At 37.1% G+C, this 24765-nt stretch overlaps 2 protein-coding genes across 3 annotated transcripts in view; one reads left to right on the forward strand and one right to left on the reverse strand.

The window, feature by feature from the left end:
• Positions 1–17: 17 nt before the first annotated feature.
• Positions 18–3287, forward strand: fs(2)ltoPP43 (female sterile (2) ltoPP43). Its single transcript, XM_029308846.2, has 3 exons — positions 18–332; positions 616–894; positions 1443–3287. Exons 1-3 carry the CDS (start codon positions 174–176, stop codon positions 1860–1862), a joined length of 858 nt encoding a protein of 285 aa, XP_029164679.1. The 5' UTR covers positions 18–173; the 3' UTR covers positions 1863–3287.
• The window catches only part of ush (Zinc finger protein ush), a 184135-nt gene continuing 161811 nt past the window's right edge, over positions 2442–24765 (reverse strand). For both annotated transcript variants that reach the window (XM_029308812.2, XM_029308810.2), the window contains exons 2-9: positions 9315–9568; positions 8820–9198; positions 7605–8106; positions 7197–7459; positions 6641–7043; positions 6212–6473; positions 5711–5944; positions 2442–5506 (exon numbers count right to left, since the gene is read on the reverse strand). In XM_029308812.2, coding sequence (XP_029164645.1) covers positions 5066–5506; positions 5711–5944; positions 6212–6473; positions 6641–7043; positions 7197–7459; positions 7605–8106; positions 8820–9198; positions 9315–9568 — 2738 coding nt within the window. In that variant the 3' untranslated portion in view covers positions 2442–5065. The remainder of the gene's footprint in view (positions 5507–5710; positions 5945–6211; positions 6474–6640; positions 7044–7196; positions 7460–7604; positions 8107–8819; positions 9199–9314; positions 9569–24765) is intronic.

A 24765-nucleotide genomic window follows, 5' to 3' on the forward strand; every position in this document is an offset into this window, starting at 1 on the left:
ATCGCGTTTACATACTTTATGCTCAAATAGAGTGATACTCCGATAAAGAGGAAAGGAACGAGTTTGTATTATACAACTTTTTAAGGTAATTTGTGAATAGTTTGGCACCTTGTCTCCGTTAGTAGAAGTCGAAATCTGTCGAGGAAAAGAAGGAGATAATTCGCGCACCGAAAATGACTGCAGTTTTGCGCGTAAAACGTAAAAACACCGACACCCCACTCGATTGGTTGGTGATCGCGTGCAAACGAGCGAGAACCGGATCGCCTCTCCTCGATGAAAGCTTGCCCGCCGTCCAAACGGTCGTCCAATTTGCCGGGACCCTCACAGATCCGGTGAGTAATCTACCTTTAATGTGATTAATTACTCTGCACAATCGTCTCTTGTAGGTCCATCAAGTTTTGTTCAGATTCATCAATTGCAAGGGTGGAAAACGTTTCAGAATTTTTATTGCATTTATTTAAATTTTAGAATAAAAAGTATATAATAAATAATTGTGTGATAAACAATTAACAAAATAGACTGCTTAGTTTTACTGAGTGTTAATGTTTTTAAACATTATTGTTATTGATTCATTAAAATAAATTATGCAATATTTTATGGAATGTCCGATTTCAGACTGAGGATGTTACGCAGCATGTCGCTAAAGTTATGCCCAAGATAGCCACAGAAGTTGGTGTCAAGCGGACATGTGACAGCAGTTATCCTGCAAATATTTCAAACAAGAAATGGATAGGAGGGGATTCTGTCATAGAAAGGTACAAAGTTGTTAATTGCCAGCGTTCACAGGATACATTAAATGAAGAAAAATCCGAGGAAAAATGGATGACACTCATAGATGTGGAGGATTCCTGGAGCGTTTCTGGTACAGCAAAGGAAAATGCAAAAAAATCTGAGGTAAGTTACATGTAGATTTTTGCAAAAATACTTATATTGATAATATCTGCAATGTATATATTTTCTTAATAAGGATTGAAAATATTTATCTTATATTGTAAATACAATTGTATTGCAAATGAAACAATTAGCTCGATATATGATGAGAAGTAGATAAACTAAAAAAATATATTCAGAAATCAATATTTTTATTGGCTCTCAATATAAATAATATAAGTATGCTGTCTTCTAAGCTGGGCAATAGAGCCAAGGAAACGAAACGAAAAATTAATTAAACGGAACTGTATCTCAATTTGAGATCAAATTGAGATACAGTTCCGTTTAATTAATTTTTCGTTTCGTTTCCTTGGCTCTATTGCCCAGCTTAGAAAGCATACTTATATTAAAAAAATATATATATAATTTTTTAATCAATCATAAAAAAAGTGTTATGTATAGATATATAGAATTAATTTCTAAAAATACAACAAATGTTTGAATAAAATAAGATATGCATATATGTACTTAAGACAACCGAACAAAATGGATATACTGTATAACATTTATAGGATATTGAAGATTTTGTGTTTGATTTATATTGTGGACAAACCGAGGATAATGTATGGTTTGAGAACAATGAAATAATGGTACAGGAACCAGTATACCCATGTTTAGTTTCTGATGATGACAAAAGCGAAGACTCTTCGGAGGACTCAAATGCAGAATCCAATTGGAGAAATGATTATCCTGATAGTGATCCAGATCGTTCCAGAGATGAAGATGAAGATTATAATTCCGATTATTCCAATGATGATCACTTCCACAATGATCCTAGAGAAGAAGAAGATAAACAGATATATGGGCGCAGTTACGCTGAATATAGAAAAATGATACAGCTGGCTAATTTTAATGATAATTCCAGCAGTTCATCAGACGACGAAGGAAGATCGTCAAATTATTCGAGTGATGAATCGATGGGAATATTGTAAAAATATTAACTTTAGTTTCAAAGAGCGTATATATACATGTTATATAATTTCTTATTCGCTTTGAATCATTAGTTTTAAAATAATTTATGAATATTTCAGTTCTTTCAGTTATCAATTAAGTTATCTTACAAGATAATTTATAGATAAAATATATCACAAGATTTAATACATTCATTATTATCTTGTTCATTATAAAAATATGAAGATTTGTAAATTGTTTAAGACTTAATAAATTATTAGTTAAAAATTTTACATGTATAATTAAGAAACGAAATACTTTTAAAAAATATATCTTTGCAAATGTATAATTTTATTTTAAATTTTACGAACACTAAATTTCAGTAAACATTCCTGTCCATATATTTTGATCTCAATTTTCACTTTTTTCTAACAAAAAAAAAGTGTGAGTTGTAAATGGCGTAAATTTATTTATACGTTATATATAATTATGTATTACAGACTTTCTTCTATTGATATAGATGTATATTCTCGCGCGTAAAATTTGTATATCAAAGTAAAAACGAAAGTAAAAGGGAACTAATTGTAAGCCTAAGTAGAAAAGAAGAAATTGGTCACGCAAAATTATGGAAGCATATATTTCTTTTTCTTCAAATCGTAAATGAGCTTAATCCTATTAAATCTCATCGTTTTGCAATTCTGAAATAATTTTTAAAGATTACCAGAGATATTTGTTGAAGTTTAAAAAAGTTGCAAGAACACAGATTATTAAAATATTTGCATTTGTTCGAGGAAGAGAAGAATTAGGTGATCAATATCCAAGAGGATGTTGAGAGGATATGTATATATTGTTGAAGAAAGAGCTGTTTTGTCATCGTGGATATGGCATGTAATGTGATATACACCAGATTTATAGCATATTATAACAAGTTATTGGAAGTACCAGATGGGGATTTATAAATTTTTCCGTATACATGCGTGACTTCGCATATCATCTGCGAAATCAATTCGCAGTACAAAGACCCAGACAATTAACAACGTAACATTCGACAAGACATTTCACGGCTCAAAGAGAAAAATTATTTGTCGTCTAATAATTCTGGGATGTGGAAGAAAGAGCATTTGCAAGATTTCTTCGGACAATGTGATGAGATTACTCATCTTTGCAAAACATTCGTCACAATATTTGGATCTCTCGCCATGAAATTCGCTGCTAAAAGACAGATCGACGTCTTTTGATTATTAACGAGTTCGTCATATGATATGAGTAGTACATTGCGTATACACGTAACACTGGCCTTAATTCTAATTTATTTTTACATTCATGCGCCCTGCAACGAGGGATACTTTGCGAACACGTTACGATGCTTTTGATCGGGTCCGAGTGCGTCGATAGAAATTGAAATGATTAACGTTTGAGAAAACGTTGTTTTGAGATCGTTATCTTTTCTATTTGCATGCATGTAATGCATATATATATATATGTGTGTGTGTGTGTGTATATATATACACATATACACAAGGCCTGTCGATAAGATTTTTCTAAATATTTCTTTAAAATTAATCGACGAGATTATTTACTCGCAACTATTAAAAATACAATGTATGTATATACCCAATTAACAGTATATCATACTTGTCTCGTGTCATTTTATCTGTTAAACTCATTTTTTGTACTCAAAATATTTGATAAATTTTTTTAAACTTTCAAAAATCATAATGAATAAATAAAAAATTATTAAGTAAATTTTCATCGAGGAAATTCTAAACTCGTCAAGAGTAGATTCTTATTATGGACTCAACAATGCTAAATGCATTTTAAATTCTCTCACGTGATAGATGTTTATCGACGCATTCGTGCATTATTATTCATAAACGCGGACGCAACATTTTATATATATAAATTTATATATTATACATATATATAAAATGTGCGTCGATGATTGCGCAATGTAACTTAGCAGATTCACAAGCTGAGATTGGTATCATTCGTATCAGATTCGCTTACTATAATTCCATAATATTCTACTTGCCTACTGTACAACATTTTACACTCATCGTATTCGTCCTTAAGATATAATGTCGATTATTAATGCTACGAGATTATTTGAGAGTCATGAGATTGCACACCTTCGCCCGGACCGATCGGTCGCGTTTCTTTCTACTCGTCATTTTCTTTATATATATATACAGAACGATTCGACGTCTCGTCGATTCTTTTCGGTATCTTTCATTTTTTCCTTCGGGACATTGAATCGATATGACAATTGCTGAGACGATCGTTTGCAAACAGAGCCGTATACGTATCATTAACATGATATATTTTTTATCTTTAAATATCATTCAAATTGTATTTATATAGGTTTTTTTCTCTCTCGCTCTCTCCTCTTTTCTCTATTTATTTGTACAATATAATTTATTAAACTTCTTAAATTAATTCTCGAATGAAGAATAAATGAGAAATAAATAAAAAACATGAATGAGAAAGAAGAATGAAGAATAATATATATATGTTAATATATTATTTCATATTTTGGAATTAGAAAGTGAATAAACAAATATTAGCTTCTTATACGAGAAGAAAAAATTAAAGCTTCTTTTATACAATTGCATTATTAAGATTTATTTCGTTACCGCGTATACATATTTGTAGATTATATATTAATTTATATATAATTATCTAATTACGGCTCTGTTTACACATCCCCTATTCTTGCGAGCTCACCCTCATGCACACGTATACATATAAATATGTATGTGTGCGTGTGTATATATATGTATGTACATGTAGATATCTGCGACTTATAATAAGTACAAACGATTCCCTGGATCAACAAAAATCACACAACGTAGCAGTCAATTAAGAAGTCCAATAGTTATGTATAAACTGGCAACAATTAACAGCCCCCGTGTTTAGTCAGTTATCGCATCTTTCGCACTTCATTTCTCTTCCTCAAAATTTTCCCAAAAATGTGACGTTTACACTGAAATAAACTCCCTTAAACTTAATGTCACTAATAACGAGACAATAAATATTTTCGGGAAATTGAATAAATTAGTTCAATTCATTAGTTTTTAAAAATGTAATGCACTTAATTATTTAACTGACAAAATTGATTCCTTCGAGAAAAGAAATATTTGTACTTCTCGAATGAATCAATTTCCCATAGCAAATAATTTAAAGCATCTTTTTCTCGGAAGAAAAACGAACGGTAAAAAAGTGATCTACTCGCGATTACAAAATCTTACAACACCGATGCTTCGGTCCTGCCAGTTGGCGGAGGTGTCGGATGACCGCTGGCATTATTATTATTGTTATTATTATTATTATTATTACTCGCCTCGCCGGCGTGACTCGAGCAGTAAAACTTCTTGTGAGCGATAAAAGTGCTCAGATAGTTGAAGCTGATGTCGCAGGAGCGACAGTAGCGAGGACCGCTTTTGCTGGGATCCAAACTCTCTTCCGGCGGTGGCGTGTCCTCGCGTTCTTGCTTCACCTTATTAGCAATCGCCGGCACTAGCGGAGGTGGTGGCGGCGGTGGCGGTGGTTGTGGACTCTTCCGTATCTCCGTCTTGCCGTTCATTTGGATCTCTGCAGGACTTTCCTCCGGCGTCGTCGCTGCTGCGGGCTCCGGTGTCGGAAGCGTCGCCTCATCATCCAATACGCACGTTATGTAATTCTCCTCCTAAAGCAAATTGTTGATATTTTATTACAATTTTGTCATATATATTTATTTTATCAGAAACAAATTTATTCTATATAAAAGTAAATAATTGTATGTTTTAATTAACACATATTTTAATATAATAGTTTATTTTATGTAAAAAAATTTAAATATGTTTCAGTTGGATAAAATTGAAAAAGAAGATTAGAGAGAACAGAGATCCACCTGTAAATCGGTTCCCCGCTTTTCAAAGTGCATTCTGATGTGGGTTCTCATGCCGCGAAGAGTATTGCCTTTGTAACGGCAAATCGTGCATCGGAAGGCCTTGACGCCTTGGTGGGCATCCATGTGACGTTGAGCAGCACCAGCCGTGGGACTGACAGCTCCACAAACTGGACATCGCCAACCACCAGTCGTGCCAGTAGCGCAGGTATGGTTACTGCCAGGTTCTATTATCGCCTACGATAAGAATGTCTCTTCTCATTAAAAATGTTCAACATGTTAACATGTTGAAAGATTGAGAAGAGATAGACAGGATATCACCATGAAGATAAAGTAAAAACTTCAGCTATGTTTAAAAATCAAAAAAAATTTAATTTTTAGAACACGACAAGTAGATTTAAAGGCGTTCTAAATTTGCTATCTACCCTTTTAGCCGTTCAAATTTTTGAGATATTCTTTTTACGTCGTCTTCCTAATCCTTGGATTCTTTTGTGTTGACTATACCTTGCACTTAGTACACCGCGTATGATGCTCTTGTGGTTCGGGCCTCTTAGGACAATAAAATGCCTGATGAGCAACCAGATTATCCATGGAAGCGAATTTGATGCCGCACGCGGCACAGATGAGCTGGACGCAGATGGGTGGCGAAGGTGTGCCAGGGGGTGGTGGACTGTTGCTTACCGTCGTCTCCCTTGCTTGGCAGTAATGCTTCTTATGAGCGACAAAATTCTCGTGTCGACAGAACACGATATTGCATTCTTTGCACCTAGAGAAAAATCGAAACTTGGACGATGTAATCTCATAAAGTTTCAAAAATTAAAAATTTCTTTAGTTTACGCGACTTTCTCTATATTTTTCACAACAATTTTTAAATAAGAAGTTCAAAAACTCGAAATTTCAAAAATTAAATTTCTCGAGAAACCCCGAACTCACCTGGAGACGCCCTGCTTGACGAGTACCCCAGGAACCGGAGGTGGTGGCAGCTCGGCGAGTCTCAGGGCGAGTTCCGTGGGTGCGGGTGGAGCGACAGCTACCGTTTGCGCCGGGCCGATGGACCTCGTTCTAGGACTACCGCTGCCCCTGGATCTGGGACTGCCTGGAGGTGGCGGCAAGGATGATGGCGCTGGTGACATTCTGTTTTCCTTCTCGTCCTGGTGCACCGGCGATCTGCGCACACTGAGATCGAGGGGCGCCGAGGCAGACGGTGACGTGGACGTTGCCACGACCACCGAAGCCGGCGTCGAGGGTTTGTTCGCCGCCCTTAAGACGGCCGGAGGTTCTACTATCGTGTTCTGGGTCGTGGCAGCGAGGCCTCTCGTCATTGGCTGAAGGGAACCTGAAGACGTTAGTTAAGTGAACGTTACTTGAGATTATTCTTTGTAAAGTGTATCGCGCGTTACCTATTTTTTATATCTAATTTATATTGATCTCGAGAATTATGTGTACTTTAATTAGTCTTTGTAATTACTCGAAAACGATGGATACGAACCGTTTGGCAGAAGGAAGCACGCTGTGTCAGGAGCCGGAAGTGTCGGCGCGGCGAGGACGCTCGCACCGCGGAACAACGAATATGGTACGATAAGAATGGGATTGGTAGGTAGCGCCAGACACGGTTGCGGAGGCGGCGAATCATCGGGACTCGAGTTGTTCGGCGGCGATGCTTTCACCGAGGATGTCGACGTCGCCGTCGGCGTCGATAACGACGTGTCTTTCACCACGTGCCTAGTACTGCAATAATGTGTCTTATGTGCCCTGTAAATCAAATTAATAATTTAACTATCTGTATTTCTATATCAAAGAATCTATAGATGTATATAATTTTCTTTCAAATCTACGGATTATTTCATATAATAGACTTCTCTTTCTTAACCAAAACTTCTTAAACTATTTCACATACCTGTACGTCTTCAAGGAGCTGAACCTGATGTCACAATTCCTGCAGTATCTTTCAGCCTCCTCGTTTAGAGAACCATTAGACGCGGTCGTTTGACCAGTAGAGTTGCTCGTCGAGGAGTTTGGGTTCGCCGACACCGCCGTCGCCGATGTTGGTATCGTCGTCGGCACCGGCGAGGTTGCGTGCATCCGCATGTGACGATTCAGGGATACCTTTTTGTCGGCGCTGTACGAGCAGTGCGGACACGCGTACGCCTTTCGCGCCTCGAACTTGCCACCGGACTTTCCGCCGCCGCCGTCCTCGTCCTCGTCGTTCGTCGCGTCCTCGTCCGCGCGCGGTCGATGGGCGCAGTAGAAGGTGCGATGAGCCTCGAGGGTGCTGGGCGAGCTGAACCGGATACCACACGGCGGACAGGTCAGGGCAAATTGCGGGGGTCTCGCCGGCTCCACCGTGATCGTCTCCTTGCCATCAGTTGGCAGCACGAACAGTCGGCCCGACGCGATCGCTGACATGAAATTCATTTCAAGAGATCTTATTAGTTTTTATTCTTGCGAACCTTGTCAGATTCTGGAAGAGCAAACTCGTGTTTCTCATATCTTTTTCCTTCTAATGTCGAGCAAAAAGACAACCTCTGAACTAGTGCAGAATGCAGTCAACACAAACGGATCTATTGTTTGCTGTTATCTAAATACAATTATACAGCTAATCACCTAGATCTAGATAAAATTTGACGTCATCTTCTTATCTTTATATAGATAATAATAAAAATATATAAACTTATCTTAGATAAGATAAAGGTGATTTTATTTTAAATATATCTAGACAAAAGATAAAATTATATAGCGATTCATTATCAGATAACTTCCAGATAATATTATTTTTAGGACCGCTTATGTAAACACAGTTATAAAAGAAATATATATTCATATTTTCTATTTCTAGCTATATAATTTTATCTTTTGTCTAGATATATTTAAAATAAAATCATCTTTATCTTATCTAAGATAAGTTTACATACTTTTATCTCAACTTTATCTAATTTTAAAATTATCTAACCACAACACTGCTCATATATCTGTTCTGATTCTTGAAAAATTGAAAGCTTGAAACATATCTAAACCTCCAGATTTTGAGATACCAAATTTTTCTGTTTTAGATGTTCCTGAATGAAAATAAAGTGGACAATACTAATGTGGATCCAATTGGAACTATAATCACCGTTCTGAAGCCCGGCTGGAAGCGGCGGCGTCTGGTTCGGCGGCGACGTGTTCTCCGGCTTCACGGTAAGCGCGGCGACAGCAGCGGGTCGCAATGCGGGATCCGTCGCCAGACTAGCATTGAGTCTCAGTCTTGGTGTTGCCTCGTCGTCGAGTCTCATCCTCTTGGCCTCGGTGGCCACCGCGGTGACGGAATCCTCCGAGTCCCTGCGGCAGACGGAGTCTCGTCTCCTAATGGCAGTGGACGACGACGGCCTCGGCTGACACTCTTCGTCCTTAACAGCCTGTTGCTCCTCATCGACGTCCTTGGGACTCGACTCTCGCGTTCGTACGTTTCTAGACGATGGCCCATGACGGTCTCCTCGTATGCTCCTGGCGACCTGGTGCACAATTATATTTATTAATTCAAAATTAAGAGTGGAATTGTCAAATTGAGATTATTTTTTAATTCTGGAGAAACGAGTTTATAAGATATTGGAAATAGAAATAAGCGCACCTCGATGTCCTCGGTAAGGCTGACCAGACGCTTCCTAGTATCCTCCGAAAGCACGCTCAGGCGCAGTCTGATATCCTCACTGGCCGAGGAACTGGTCGAGGATGACGTGGGGTTGAGTCTCGGAGGAGGTGGTAAACTCGAGTCCTCCTCGACTACTGGTGGCGCGATTGGACTCGACACCGCGGATCCGCCACCGTCCACGCCGCTGCTCACCGACGGGGTCTTTTCCGAGTCACTCCATTCTTCATCCTCCCCTAGAATCACATTTAAAACATCTATAAACACCAATCAAACAAACGGGAATATTCGCAAAAATTATGGAAAAATATTCTTTTCCTTCCTTCAACTGATACTTCATGTTAATGAAAAAAAGATCTCTTGAAAACGAGAGAGAGAAAATAATGATAAAGGATAATATAATAAATTCGGTATAAAATTGTTATGAAATCAATTAAAAATCTCAAGATATAATATTGAAAATAATTTTTATAATTAAAATACGGAAGATGAAATCCGGGGACGTCAATTTTGTCGATGCGGAAGTAACTCGCGAGACAACTATCATCGTTGATCGAGATGAGGGAAAAAGAGAAAGAGCAAAAGAGAGCGACGTGCACGCAGACGATGCCACTCTCGGACTATCCGGATCTCTAATGGACCTCGATATATAGCGGCCCTTTGCGTATATCCTCCCATTCGGAACAACCACCAATTGCGCCCTTCGCATGCCGCCTTTCATCCCCTACTTCGAAGGTCGCGCGCAGGCTGTCTCTGAATAGTTGAATAGTCTTCAGGATCTAAGGGCTGGTCCCGGCGAATATGCCCTTACACTGATAGGTTTAATCTTGTAATATTGATAGTTGAATTGTTAATGGATTCGACAAAATTGCATTGATAATCGAAAAAAGAATTTAATTTAGATTAACAAAAAATTAAGTTTCAAAAAAGGAGATGTTTTGAAGAAATTAATATTTAATCGATTAGGGAAAAAGAGTTGAGTTCATAAGAAAATTTAATTAATTAAAACGAGATTATAAAATAGGGACAAGAAATATTTGTTATACATTTGAACTGGAATAAACAAAAAATATATAGCAAATATTGCGAAATACAATAATATTTTTTTATTGTGGTAAATATTAATTAGAAAAACTCTTATAAAATTCTTCCACATTGTCCCACGATTATCATGATTTTCAGAACAAATTCTAAGAGAAAATTCTGTGTATTAACAGAAAATGCGCGAATAAACGAGACTGTGCAGTTGATGAAAACGATCGATAGTCGAGGATTTTTCGAATTTTCGATGCAATTTTTTAGACACCTTTTTCTCGATAGATCGTCAAGGACCTCTACAAGAGATCCAACGATCCAGGTGGCTTGTCGTCGCGAGAGATTGAGACTCGAGAATTACCCGGATGCTTTAATTGCCTCCTCGGGCAAGGAAGAGAGAAGACAGAGGGAGGACTTGAAGGAAGATGCTTGGGTAGATTAGGTAAAGGGTTGCAACGAGCTCGCTGGGCTATCCAGCACTCGCATCTACACTCCGGGTCGTGTTCCTTCCTCTCTCCGGCTTCTCTGTAAATAAGCGGTCATCGATGGATCGACTGTGGCGTGGCAGCGCACACAGCCTCCCTTTTTCCCTCCAGTTGATTTCCGTCTCTCTCTCTCTTTCTATCTCGAGACGGGACTGATCGCGGGCCTTAATTGCGCAGCCATGCATACTATACGTTCGCTAGCGACGACGACGTCTGCAAGTTCATCCGCGACCCTCGTCCGCTCCTTCTTCGTGATCTCAGATGTACGATTGGAGAAGAGGTGGAGGCCGCGTGGATAGATCTCTTTATCTCACGATTGAAGAGAGAATATAAGAGAGAGAGAGAGAGAGAGAGAAAGATGTATGTATGATAGAGGTTGTAGATAAAGCTCCCTTATCTCTCACGCTTAGTTTCTTTCCCCGGGGTTCTATTATCGAACGAGAGATTATTTTCGAGATGATCTCCGAGCATGCATTGGTTCGCGATCGGTCCGGAGATCTGGGGATCCGCGGGCTCGATAATCCGGGAACACAATGGCTCGAGGATTCGAAGGGAGAAGTAGCCAGAATATTTCAAGATCCTCTAAGAATTTGTTTCGCATTCAAACATTCGCAACCAAGTGAGATTTTTATGTTCACGCTTTCGAATATCCTGGAAACTTCGAAGAAGCAAAATCATTCATTGAGAGAATGTGTCTAAGGAATATTCTTAATTTCATAATTAGAAAAGAACAAAGTATAATAAAACAAAGAATAGAACTTATCCTAAAACTTGAAAATTGTTTCTCTTTCCACACACCTTGAAACATTTTTCAATCTAGAAATAAAATTTCTAAAGCTTCAGCGTGAAATTTTGAAGATAAGAAAACCTTTACACAGAGAATTTTCCCTTAAAATTTTATCGTGGTAAATATTAATCAGAGAAACTCTTACAAAATTTCTCACGATTATCATGACTTTCAGGATAAATTCTAAGAAAAAATTCTCCCTGTGTAGATTAGAAGCCACGTCGCAATAACTATAATCTTTTAACTCTTTAAATTTTTCCATCGTAAAGTCGGAGCATTCTTAATTGCACATGCATACTTATACAATGCACACGTTGCCGATCGCGAGAAGGCTGCATCTAGCAGCAACCACCAGCTTACGAGCGACCAACCAACCAACCAACCAACCACCTCCTCCATCGCGCGACTGTTGGGGTGCAATATATCTCGAAAAGGTGCCGGCGGAGGAGAGAACGGAGGGAGGCACAACACGGCCTCCATTAACATATCCGCGGCCTGATAAGCCTTTCTTGGAACCGATACCGTGTACACCTTCGGCCCCGCTTTATGCAAGAAGCGAGCAATCGCACTCGACTCGGCGTCGCACTGAAGAACGGAGCCGGAAACTCGTACTTTCGATCCCCGGCCTCCTTCTCCTTTCACCCTGCGCGATACGACCCTTCTTCCGATACTCCATTCCGCTAATGAGCCTCAAATTCCGGTCGATTTATTCCGGCGTCCCGATATAATTGATGCATCACGCAACGATAAGTTCATAATTAAGTTCCTTCCTTTTTGAATCCCGTAATATTTTTCAATATTTTAGATTCAACATTTTGAATGAAGAAACTTCTGAGATCTTTCTTCACAGAAATCAGCTTAAAGCGTTAACTTGCTAATTATATTTTTCACTAATATGTTACAAAAATAATATATTTTTAATGATATTTTATGATACTTCAAACTCGTTTAATATTTTTGACAGTTATCAGCTGATTTCTGTCAAAAAAAAAAATTAATCAAGGATAAGGTATATTACTATTTTAATTTTTTAACATATTATTATTTTGAAAAAGCGTTAATTGCTAATGAAATTTTAAAGATTCTCTGCATTTTTTTAACTTTAAATATTTAAAGTAAATATCCAATTCGACAGAACGTTTATTTCTTTACATCTCGTAAATCTTCTACCTTTTGTTAATCACACTTTTGGAAAAAAAATTTAAATAAATTTTTTCACTTGCGAAGAATAATTATATTTCTTTCTTTCTGGGCTAATATTATAATTACTGTAAAATTATCTAGCTTTTAATGCATCAAAAAAAAATAGAAATGTTATATAGCACTACGTATATCATTTCGAAGATTGAGATAAACATGGTTTGTGATCGTTGCAAAAAGATGGTGAAATTAAATTATATATATATATATATATATATATGAAGAAACCGGGGGTGAATGTTAATTTAATGTTAATTTAATGAGACAAAGATCGATAAACGATCAGAGATGCGTAGGTGAGACATACTCTTGACAAGTCGCACAAGCACACGTGATGTCTCGGTAAATCATCGCACTTTCCGTGACCAAAAGTACGCGTGATGCAAAAAACGTCCGCTCGTTAAAGTAATAAGTAGGTATGCGGGGCATTTATTATACCGCTTATACCTTCCTTTTTCACCTTCAGTCGACATCGACACTTCTCTTTCCCCCTCCCTCTCTCAATTAAATCTTATAAATTTTTAAACCTTTACAAACTGTCTTCCAATTAATTGTCAAATAAAAAAAACAAAAAAAATACTTTCCGTCACTTGTAAAAAATTTATTTTTGAATCATATTGAATATATAAAAATAAAATTCCATTTTAAAGGGATATTTTTTCTTACGTTGTGTAATTTCTATATAATTTCAGGTACACCCTTCGATCAAGGATAGGCCACGATTTGCGTACAACGATACCTTTCAAACTAGACCAACGTACGCGAATCCTGCGGAAACGAGAAAGCAGGATTGCGGGCGGCAAGACGGTAGCAGCTTCATCGGCGCTATGCAAATAGGATCCTGATCGTGACGCGGGTAGGCAAACACGCGACGTACAGGTAACAGGCAGTAAGAGCTCGCTGAGTGAGTCTTCTACTTTCCTCTCTCACCCTTCCTTCCCTCCTTCCCCCTGGTTTCCCTTACCGATTCGCATTACGGATCGTGGACGCCTTTTCACGACCCACGAGATCGCGCATATACCGTTCCGTGTCCATTTGCTTTGTCTCCCTTTCCCTTCTCTTCCTTCGCTCGCACCCCCCGTTCGCACCCCTTACACGCTGCATCGTGGAGATATGCTAATGTCGCTAAGGTCCCGATCGTGACAACGCGGCCGCTAAGTGAGAGCTCAACTCGCGAGAGTTTCTCTCTTGCGAGGGGAAGCTTGCGATCGACGTGTCGCCCTTCGTGGAACATCGAATCGAACGCGCAAGAATCGCGGAGTTCGATTTCCAGCACTTTAATTATACACGTGACAATCGATCGTCACCGCACGCATTGCTATTTTAATTTTTTCTAACATTATTTTTATGTTTAATTAGCAAATTAACTCTTTATTTTTTTCTTGACAGAAATCAGTTGATTAAAGCGTATAACTTGCTAATTAAATTTTAAACTAATATTTTAGAAAAATAATATATTTTTAATGATATTTTATGATACTTTAAACTCGTTTAATATTTTTGACAGTTATCAGCTGATTTCTGTCAAAAAATATTAATCGAGGATAAGGTATATATTATATATTGTTTTAATTTTTTAACATATTATTATTTTGAAAAGCGTTAATTGCCAATTAAATTTTAAACTAATAATATGTTGTAAACATTAAAATAGTTTTAAATAATATTTTATGACACTTTAAATTCGTTTAATATTTTTGACAGCTATCAGCTGATTTCTGTCAAAAAATATTAATCGAGGATAAGGTATATATTACTTACAACATATTACTATTTTAATTTGTTAACATATTATTATGTTGAAATTCAATTAGCAAATTAACGCTTTACTGATATTTTTTGACAGAAATCAGCTGATTAAAGCGTTTAAATTGCTAATTAAATTTTATACTAATAATAACGTTTTAAATAATATTTTATGACATTCTTTTAATAATTTTGACAAAATTGATAGCATCCAAATTCCATCAGTATTCCTGACAGTTTATCTTCTTGAGATATGAATTTTCTCATTCAATATATGCTTTAATAAATACGTGTCGGAACATTGAGAGCCTCTGATTCGCAATCTTATTTCGCGAGAGCCAGATACGTAACAGCTTTATTGTGTCGTCCAATACTTGGATCAGTACTCAAGGTATAGTATCACAGTTCAACGACGGTCTTCTGGGAAGCTCGGATCGCGTCGTGGAGCGCATTATTCATGCGGAGCGAGCCTCCATCGTCGCCACCTCCGCCTTCGTACTTTGCGTTTACGCCTCCTCCACCTTCTCTTTCGTAAGGACAACGATCATAGTAATTATCTTAAAGGACGACGATAAGCCTGATATTTGGCGTTGATAAAACGTCGACGTTCCGACTTTCGACCGTTACCACTTAATCACGATTAGCTCTCGTTGCGAAAAGCTGTAATAAGTGCCGCGATTCGCGATGAACGGTTATAGTATGTTGGTAATTGTTATTAACCTTTAATAATAAAAGTATCAAAGAGCGATTGCCTCCTTCTTTCTCTCTCTTTTTCTTTTTTCACTTTTTTGATGCCTGGCACGCGATTAGAATATCGGGATAATTGTAGTTTTGATAAAATGTCAGTCTCAATTGTGGTGCGTATTAGAATTGAGAGAACTTAAATAATTAAGATGCAAACGATTATAATTAAGATAAAGTTGGTTGATTATGATAAAACGATTCAATTAAGATCTAAAGAGATTATTGTTCACATATTAAAATTTTTAATTTCAAGGGAGAATTTTTTGTCGCTCTCTTTTTTAATTTATATTAATTATATTAATACTATTAATATTCCTTTTTTTCTTTAAAGCAAACTATTATCTTTTAATGCCGCAGATTTTCATACAGTTTCCACAAACGTCATCGACATGCTAATCGTACGACCGTATTGATACAACTGTATCGAGTTCACACAGATGTTGTCTTTATCTGAAATTATATCCGTAACTAACTAAGTAGTCTGTTAATCGAAATACTCGACATTATCTTTTCTATCTCACTAATTTGTTTGGCCATCATGAACCAGCGATCATTTCGTCCGAAAATCTTCCCCTCTTCTCTTTCTGGCCGAATCACTTTTTATTCTTCTTCCCCTGCGATCGATCTTTTATATCAACTGGTTAGCCTAATCTCCTGCCACCCGATCGCAGAGTAGCGATTAGACTCGCCTAGGATTAAAATCCGAAGGTTTCACCTCCCTCCTTGGCAATTCTGGGACACCTCTATCTCTCGGACCGCTTCAGGAATGTGATTTCACTTAAGAGTCACTTTTATTACTATCAGTTAATTTTTCTCCACATCATATACGATCTTTTTTTTTTTTTTTTAAAAAAAAGAATTTCTTTTGAATTTCTTTGATCCGTGAGATTAATTCTTCGAATCCTGAATGTTAAATTATTTTTTTCTACATTTCAAACCCGAGCATCTATACTTCGGAGATGCTAAAAGCTCTCTGAGAATCGAAAAAGGAACCGAACAAATTCAAGGATTAAAGACTTGGAAAGGTCGAAATAAAATGAAGTAGAGATACATAAAATTATCTCCGGTCGCGCTATCTAAATAAAATCATCGAGGGAATCAAAGTATTCGAATTTGTGTGTCGTTATCATGCACACGTTGCTCATTTATTTCCGCGCGATCGCGCACGAAAGAGCGCTCTGGGCGGAGAAAGAAAGAGAGAGATAGATCTTTGATCGGCGCCGAGACGCAGCTGTTTCGTTTATCTCGCGACAGGAACAGGATCCGGCGCGGGTCGTTTCGCCCGCGAACAGGACCTTCGAGAGACGTTATCGTCACGCGCCATCTGTCACCGTCTTCGGTTTCCTCCGCTACGCTGCGGGCCGGCGATTTTTTTCTGTTCCGCGTTAAAACCTCCGGTAACGAGGGGGAGAGAGAGAGAGAGAGAGAGAGAGGGAGGAGAAGGTCGATTGTCGATAGGGGTGGCAAGGAGTAACGTCGCTGGCGCGATTTCACAAATTGGAAGCGGCGGAGCACCGACGGTTTATAAGCGCTTCTTTTTTTTTCGTTTTTGCTTCTCGCTTGTAATCCCGGATGGATAAAAGATGCCTCTCGAGGAACGCTTCTTTGAGAAATAAATTTTGAAGAAAGCGTAATCTGGAGTCAAATTATATAATCGTGTCAAAGAAAAGGAAATAGTTGTCCTCCATCGAAAATGTTGTTTAAAACAATTAGTTGGAGTGATAAAACAATTAATCCGATCATATTTAGAATAATAATTTTAGGAAAAATCTGATTTATTGAAGATTATTGCAAGAAAAGCAAATAAATTAAATAAATATTAGTAATAGACGTTAATTACGCAAAAAAATCTCGGATGGATAAAAGATGCCTCTCGAGAAACGCTTCTTTGAGAAATAAATTTTAAAGAAAGCGTAATCTGGAGTCAAATTACATAATCGTGTCAAAGAAAAGGAAATAGTTGTCCTCCATCGAAAATGTTGTTTAAAAAAATTAATTGGAGTGATAAAATAATTAATCCGATCATATTTAGAATAATCATTTTAGGAAAAATCTGATTTATTGAAGATTAATGCAAGAGAAGCAAATAAATTAAATAAATATTAGTAATAGACGTTAATTACGCAAAAAAATCCCGGATGGATAAAAGATGCCTCTCGAGAAACGCTTCTTTGAGAAATAAATTTTAAAGAAAGCGTAATCTGGAGTCAAATTATATAATCGTGTCAAAGAAAAGGAAATAGTTGTCCTCCATCGAAAATGTTGTTTAAAAAAATTAATTAAAGTGATAAAATAATTAATCCGATCATATTTAGAATAATAATTTTAGGAAAAATCTAGGAAAATGATTTATTAAAGATTAATGCAAGAGAAACAAATAAATATTAGTAATAAACGTTAATGACGCAAAAAAATCCCGGATGGATAAAAGATGCCTCTCGAGAAACGCTTCTTTGAGAAATAAATTTTAAAGAAAGCGTAATCTGGAGTCAAATTATATAATCGTGTCAAAGAAAAGGAAATAGTTGATTCCCCCATCGAAAATGTTATTTAAAACAATTAGTTGGAGTGATAAAATAATTAATCCGATCATATTTAGAATAATAATTTTAGGAAAATGATTGATTGAAGAGAGTAACGCGAGAGAATCAATAAATGAAACGAGATAAATAGATCGCGTAAAAAAAAAAAAAAAAAAAAATTCGAATCGATAATTCCGAAGTAATTTAAAATGTTCGAAATAAATAAATAAATAAATAAATATAGGATAAAGTAATTATAGACACCACCTGACCGATATCTCTCTCTTTCCGGTTTTTCGGAGAGTCGATCGGAGTCTGTCGCTTTTCCCCTATGTCTATCCGGCGTGTCATCCCTCACGAAATTTCGAAAGTGTCGATCCATCGAAAACGAGAACGGGAACGTATAGGGCCGAAAGGTAACGAGACCGGGAGATCGACCGGATCAGATAAGGCCGGGCAGGACCGGCCGGTCCAGATCTCACCAGATAGGAGAATTTAATAACCTGCTACGCGGCAAGGGCGGGAGGGAAGGAGGATGAAATGGGAGAGGGAACGTGTGGGAAGGGGGTGGCAATAATATCGGGGAGATATCGATCTTTAATTAGGCACGCAGCGCGCGGGAATGCGAGATTAGATCTAAGCTAGACGAGAGGCGAGTTCTCTGGCCTCCTCCTCTTCCCTCCCCCCCCAATTTATCCTCCCCCTCCCCATCCACGGATCCAGGGAGAGAGGAGACTTGATCCAGATCCACTTTCGGTCGCCATTCAAATTGCCTACGGAAGAATAAAGGGACACACGATGCTATCGGAGGCCTCTCGCGCTCTCTCTCTCTCTCTTGAATATTCCGTAAGACTAATTGAAAATTTGAAGGACGCCGATCTCAGCGTCTAGATACCGCCTACGTTTTAATGGTTCACGTGGGTGGGTGGTTGGTTGATAGAATTGTCTTGTCGGGGACGCGTTTATCCGAGATTGGCGTCGAGATCTTCGAGGTACGAGAGTATCTCGAAGAAGCTGCGCGAAAATCTCCACGACTTCGGAGATGATGAAGCGAGAACGCGTCGCGAAAGTGACAAATTACCGCGCTTTTGATTATTACATTCAATTGAGAAACGTCGAGATTCATTTTCGAGCCAGCAATTATTTCCTTAAATACGAGGAGGTAACCACTAGCTAAAATGTTGTCCCACAGATTACATGATTTCATTTGATTTCATGATTTCATCTAATTACAAACGATTTCATCTGATTATAAATGATTTCATCTGATTACAAATGATTTCATCTGATTGCAAATGGATTTTTTTCATTACATATGAAATCATTTCACAAAAGTAATGATTTCATCTGATTACACAATGCATTTTCGTGATTGCACATGTAATCATTTAGGATTTTATGTGACACATAAAATTATAAATAGCATTTTATCTTGAATTTGATCGCAATTTACTACGGAAAGTGCTCGTGCCACACATGATTTCATCATAGATTTCATAATGATTACACATGATTCCAATGATTACACGAAAATTCAAAATGATTTCTGCTGACTACATATGATTTCTAATGATTCCGCATGATTTCATTTGACTTTATCAATTACATCTGATTGCAAACGATTACACGGGATTTCATAAGGATTTCATAATGATTTCGGGGACACTGTTCCACGATTACATTAAGTGGTTACTCCCTCGCTTAAATATCAATTACATGGAATTTTTCATTGTAAATAAATCTGATTTTCTACTCTAAATCATTGCATCGTTTCGATCGCTCGTAAATTCTCAATTCTCGAAGTCTCGCCTCATTCGAAGCACGATTCGCGATATTTTGTATCAGCCGGCAGAAATCGCGAAGGCGTGCAAAAAAAAATGATGTTCGCAGCACGAGCGCGTGCGCACGCACGCACTTAAAATATGCAAAGGCGGGATATGGTTTATGCGTGTCGTCGATTAAATTCAGAGATGGGACAGTCATTAAGAATAAGTAGCACCCCGAGGAGACACGTCTGCCGATAAACCGCAATTCCATGCTCTATATGTCTCAACTTCGCTTCGCGTTAATTAATCCAACACTATATATATATATAACTTCCCGCTTGTTTATTATATCATACTAGCTTTTCGGACCTCATCTAGCCTATGTTAAATTCGTTTTAACACAAAAAATTAATTCATTTTTTTGTATTACCGCGAACTACTTCCACATTTGTTGTCCGACTTTCACGAAATTTATATACCAAAATAAATGTTTAAATTTTTTTTGTGGAAGACTTTACTATGTTATCTATTTTTCTTTCTCCCAGATATTTTATTTTACACCGCGTTTTGCATATATTTAAATATTTATTATATATTTTTATTTTTATTTTCTTGTTTATTTTAATTTCCACACAATTTCATATTTTTTAAATATAAAACATTATTTTAGTTAATATATACTTTAGATATTTTTTTTATTACTCAATCATTATATCCTTTTTTACATTTTACTCAATTTTTTTAACTTATATATATAGATATCCAATTTCGAGAAAATTAATCAATAAATGTATGAATGCGTATGTAGTATTGTAAAACTTAAAAAAAAAACACATAGTAGAGTGATCCCCGAAAAATATGCAAAATTTTGGTAGTACCAATTTCGGAAGAAAATCGGTCTATAAATGTGTTGGTGCGTCATATATATTTCTTCATTATTTGCGCAAAATATCGAAAGCCTCCGATGGCGCGGGTCATTAATGCGAAAACAGTCAACGTCGAATGGCGAACGATCTCGCAGGCAGGCCGAGAAGAGAGAGAGAGAGAGAGAGAGAGAGAGAAAGGTGGTGCGCGCACCGTCCATTGATAATTATTCATTCAGGCGAGTCGCGCGGCCAGATATCGATCTTAAAACGTCGCGCACGGAGAGGCGAGAGAGAAGTGTGTCCCGTCCCGAGAGATACGAAATCTCGGGTGTCGTTTCACCGTTCGTCGTCCTCGTCCCTCCGGGATGAAGGGGTGGAAGAGGGGGAGGGTTTAATGTATGCACGTCGGGAGCTCCCGCCGAGCGATAATTGCCTGATGTGGGCTCGTTCCCTCCTCGTGCACGTTTCCTCCAACGAGCACGGTCACGTCTCAATGTTTAAGCGACGTTCACAGGCCGCGAAAACCAAGAGGCCGGAAATCCGTCGTTGATCCGCGACGATCCCTCTCGAACATCTTTTCGACGAATCCTGAAGATGCGAGTGACTTTGGGTCTTGTTGGGTGTTGTTACACTGAACAAAATTTATGGAAATAAGGGTTGATTTCAACTGTCCGATAAATCATTTATAAGAAAATCCTTTTCAAACGGATAAGCATTTATTTGTTTCAACGAAATAATTTATTAGGCAGTATTGAAATTAATATTTATTAATTTTATCATTTTTTTGTCAATGTACCAGGAGAGAATTTTCGTGGGACAATATGGTATTGGAAGAATTTTGTAAGAGTTTCTCTGGTTAAATATTTACTATTGTAAAATAGAAAATATTTTAATACGCACTCAGCAAAATTAATCGAACCTATTTTATATCTTATTGTGGTAGATATGAATATTCTTTATTGTGGTGTAAATATTAATCGGAACTAGCATGTTATTTCAAGTATTCGAACTAAAATTTAGATGGCAGATTAATTCTCAACAAGAATTAATCGAAATATCGTTGAAAAAAAAAATGAAGTGTGTTTTTATTATATCTGAAGATCGAACAGCTTTTTAACGCCTATTAACACCTTCCCGTCATTTATCGATGTTTCGGCAAGAACATCAGAAGCACCCTCTCTTCGGGATCTCGCGAGCGGCGTAATGGGGTGTTAAAGCCTGACGAGATTGCCGAAGGTGGGGCAGTTATTTACGAGCGTGTCCAGCAATCTTGCGCGTCGCAACGATGCACGTCGCTGTTGCGAAGTTAGGATCGCGGGTTTAAGCACTGTTGTATCTCGGTGTAACCAGGCGCCGCAATGTCGTAAGTACATGAAGCACGGATCTCTTCGGGACATAAAGCAACCGACACGTGGAGCGATCGGAGAACGAGGGATTCGGTTCAAAAAAAAAAAAAAAGAACATCTCGTTTTTGCTCATCCTCGCTTGAACATTAAAGGGTGTTATGGAGAAAAATAAAATTCCTATAAAACGAACCGATATAAAATTGCAACAATAGATCAGAATCAAGAGCAAAACCGAGAATTGCAAGATTTTTATTAAAACCATTGGGACGGACTTCTTCTCTTCGTGAAGAGGGTGGTTCCGATTCGCGAAATCATCACCCTCTCTGTATATAGAAGCCGCCATCTCAGCGGCTTCAGCGATCGTTACATAAATCTTGTCTCGAGGTGTTATTCAATTTACGGCCGCTTATAGGGTGCATCGCGCAAAACCAGAAGGGTGCGAGAAGAGAGGGTTGGCTCTCACTCTCTCTCTCTCTCTCTCTCTCTGCTGGGGTGCGTCGTAAAAATTATATCTTTAGCGCACCTGGCAGATGCGACGGCCGGCACGTACGTTCGTTTGCATTTGCGACCATAACCATGAGAGAACCGTGGAGGAGAGAAAGAGCAACTATTCTCATAATCGTTCAATGCGAACCGAGGGTGTCGGCGAAATCGCTCAATTTCGAGGAGACGAAGTGAGAAAGTTTCACACATTCCCTCTTTTCTTACATTTAAATTTTTAATTTTTTTTAATTCTTAAATTTGAGAGACTTCAATAGAATACCAATTTTTTTTCTAAAGACATACATTTATATTTATAGCTAAATTTTCAAAGACTAAATTAAATTATAAAATACTTCAAAAATCTATAAAAATCATATTTATCATTTCTTTCTTATCTTTCCACAACTGAAATTAATTTTGCATTAAATCATATATAATATTTATCTACATTTCTAATGATTCCATCAAACTTCTAATCGTGCGCAGAAGAGAGCAATTATAAAAGTATATTATATAATTTAAAATTTATATAATTATATAATTAAATATTAAATATTTAATTATATAATTTTTAAATTAATTAATTAAAAAATTATATATATAATTTATTAAATAAATTATATAATTTAAAATAAGACCATCGTGATATGATGATTTTGTACAGCCATATTGCTGGGGCAGCAATGTTCGGCCTCGAAGAGCCTTATTAAGAAAAATGGCGCACTTCTTAGTGACACGAGAGCGAGCGACGAGGGAAAAGGTGGGCGACTCACCTTTATCTCGCGCAACCCATTCGTGCGGGCTTATCTACCGTAAAAACTTTGACTTTAACCACCGGGGATCATAATCGAGCTTATCTGCTTCTCTCGCAAGCTCGCGCGTTCTCTCTCTCTCCCTCGCTCGCTCTTTCTCTCCTCTTCCTTTCGTTGCTGCACCAAAAGCTATCTCCCCTTTTGCTCATCTATCGCCCCCCTGACGCGCTATCGCGGATTTTATCGCGAAACTTTGAACCGACCCGGAGGAACGGAGATCGCAAGAAAGAAAAGAGTTTTGTGCAGAAAAAGAGAGGGAAAGGGAGATGCACTTTGTTTAACAGACTGAAAGATAGAGCAAAAGGATATGTGTGCGGTTGTATATAAGAAGGGAGAATGCTGAAAAGAGTGGGGAAAAAAGAAGCAGGAATTTATGTATAATGTGTCAGAATTGAATTTCCTGTGCAAATATTACACTGAAAAAAAAATGTATTAAATTAATTAAATATTTATATTTCAGTATTGCCCAATAAATCATTTATTTGAAACAAAGAAATATTTTTCACATCAAATCAATATTATTAGTTTCAATTAAAAATTATATTTATTAGGCAGTATTAAAATAAAATAATTTTTTTTCAGTATACAAATAACACATGCATAGCATTGATAATAATCTGGAAATTAATTGATAAATTCCATTTACAAGAACTAAGCGTGAATTTCAATTTCGAGTTCAGAGTCAAAGACAATCTAAAAAATTAACGTATAGGCATGTAAAAAGAAACGAAACATTTTTTTCTTCCATCTCTTTTAATGCATCCTAAAAATTTTTAAGTTAACAAGGATAAGAATAAAACGTGAGAGAACGCTAGAAAAGATATCTATCCTTATTAAAAAACTTTATATCATGTCGAGATTACATTTTCTATAGACGATATCGGAGATTATAACAAAGTGAGACATAGTTTACAGCTTAATACGGCGGCGAACGTGCAATTTTGATGATGGATTTAAGGAGAGACAAGGAGGGAGAATTTGTCGTCGGCTATGTAAGCACAAAGTATCGTGACTCGTGCCGTTGTAAAAATATTTTATAAGCGGCTCTCCCCTGAACTCGGAGTTTAGTAGCGACGCCTGAAAAAGCACGATTACGTTTACGACTTTCCTGCTACCTTCCTCGTTTGTTGCTCTTCCGGTCGTCTCCGTTATCGTCGGAAAATTCGACAATTTTCAATCGACCATCCCTATCGCATCGCAAACCCATACATTTACTCTGGATCTACTTTATTTCTTTCTTTTCTGATGTGAAACGCTGGATCAAATTCCTCATTTGTATTAATTCATATTTAATTTAAATTGATAAACACATGTTTTTCAATCTATTGGGCATGTATACATAATTAAGATAAATTATTCTCACCTTCTAATTTTTTATGATAAATTGTTTTAAGATTAAGATATAATATTGATATTTTCGAGAAATGTATGTATATATTAATTTTAAACTAATATGTATGAACATTTAAAAAATATATTTTTAATAATATTTTATGATACTTTAAACTCGTTTAATATTTTTGACAGTTATCAGCTGATTTCTGTCAAAGAATATTAATCGAAAATAAGGTATATTACTATTTTATTTTTTTAACATGTTATTATTTTGAAAAGCGTGAATTGCTAATTCAATTTTAAACT

This window comes from Nylanderia fulva, unplaced genomic scaffold, assembly GCF_048542155.1.
Source record: "Nylanderia fulva isolate GAGA-0341 unplaced genomic scaffold, ASM4854215v1 Scaffold15, whole genome shotgun sequence".
Lineage (NCBI taxonomy): Eukaryota > Metazoa > Arthropoda > Insecta > Hymenoptera > Formicidae > Nylanderia > Nylanderia fulva.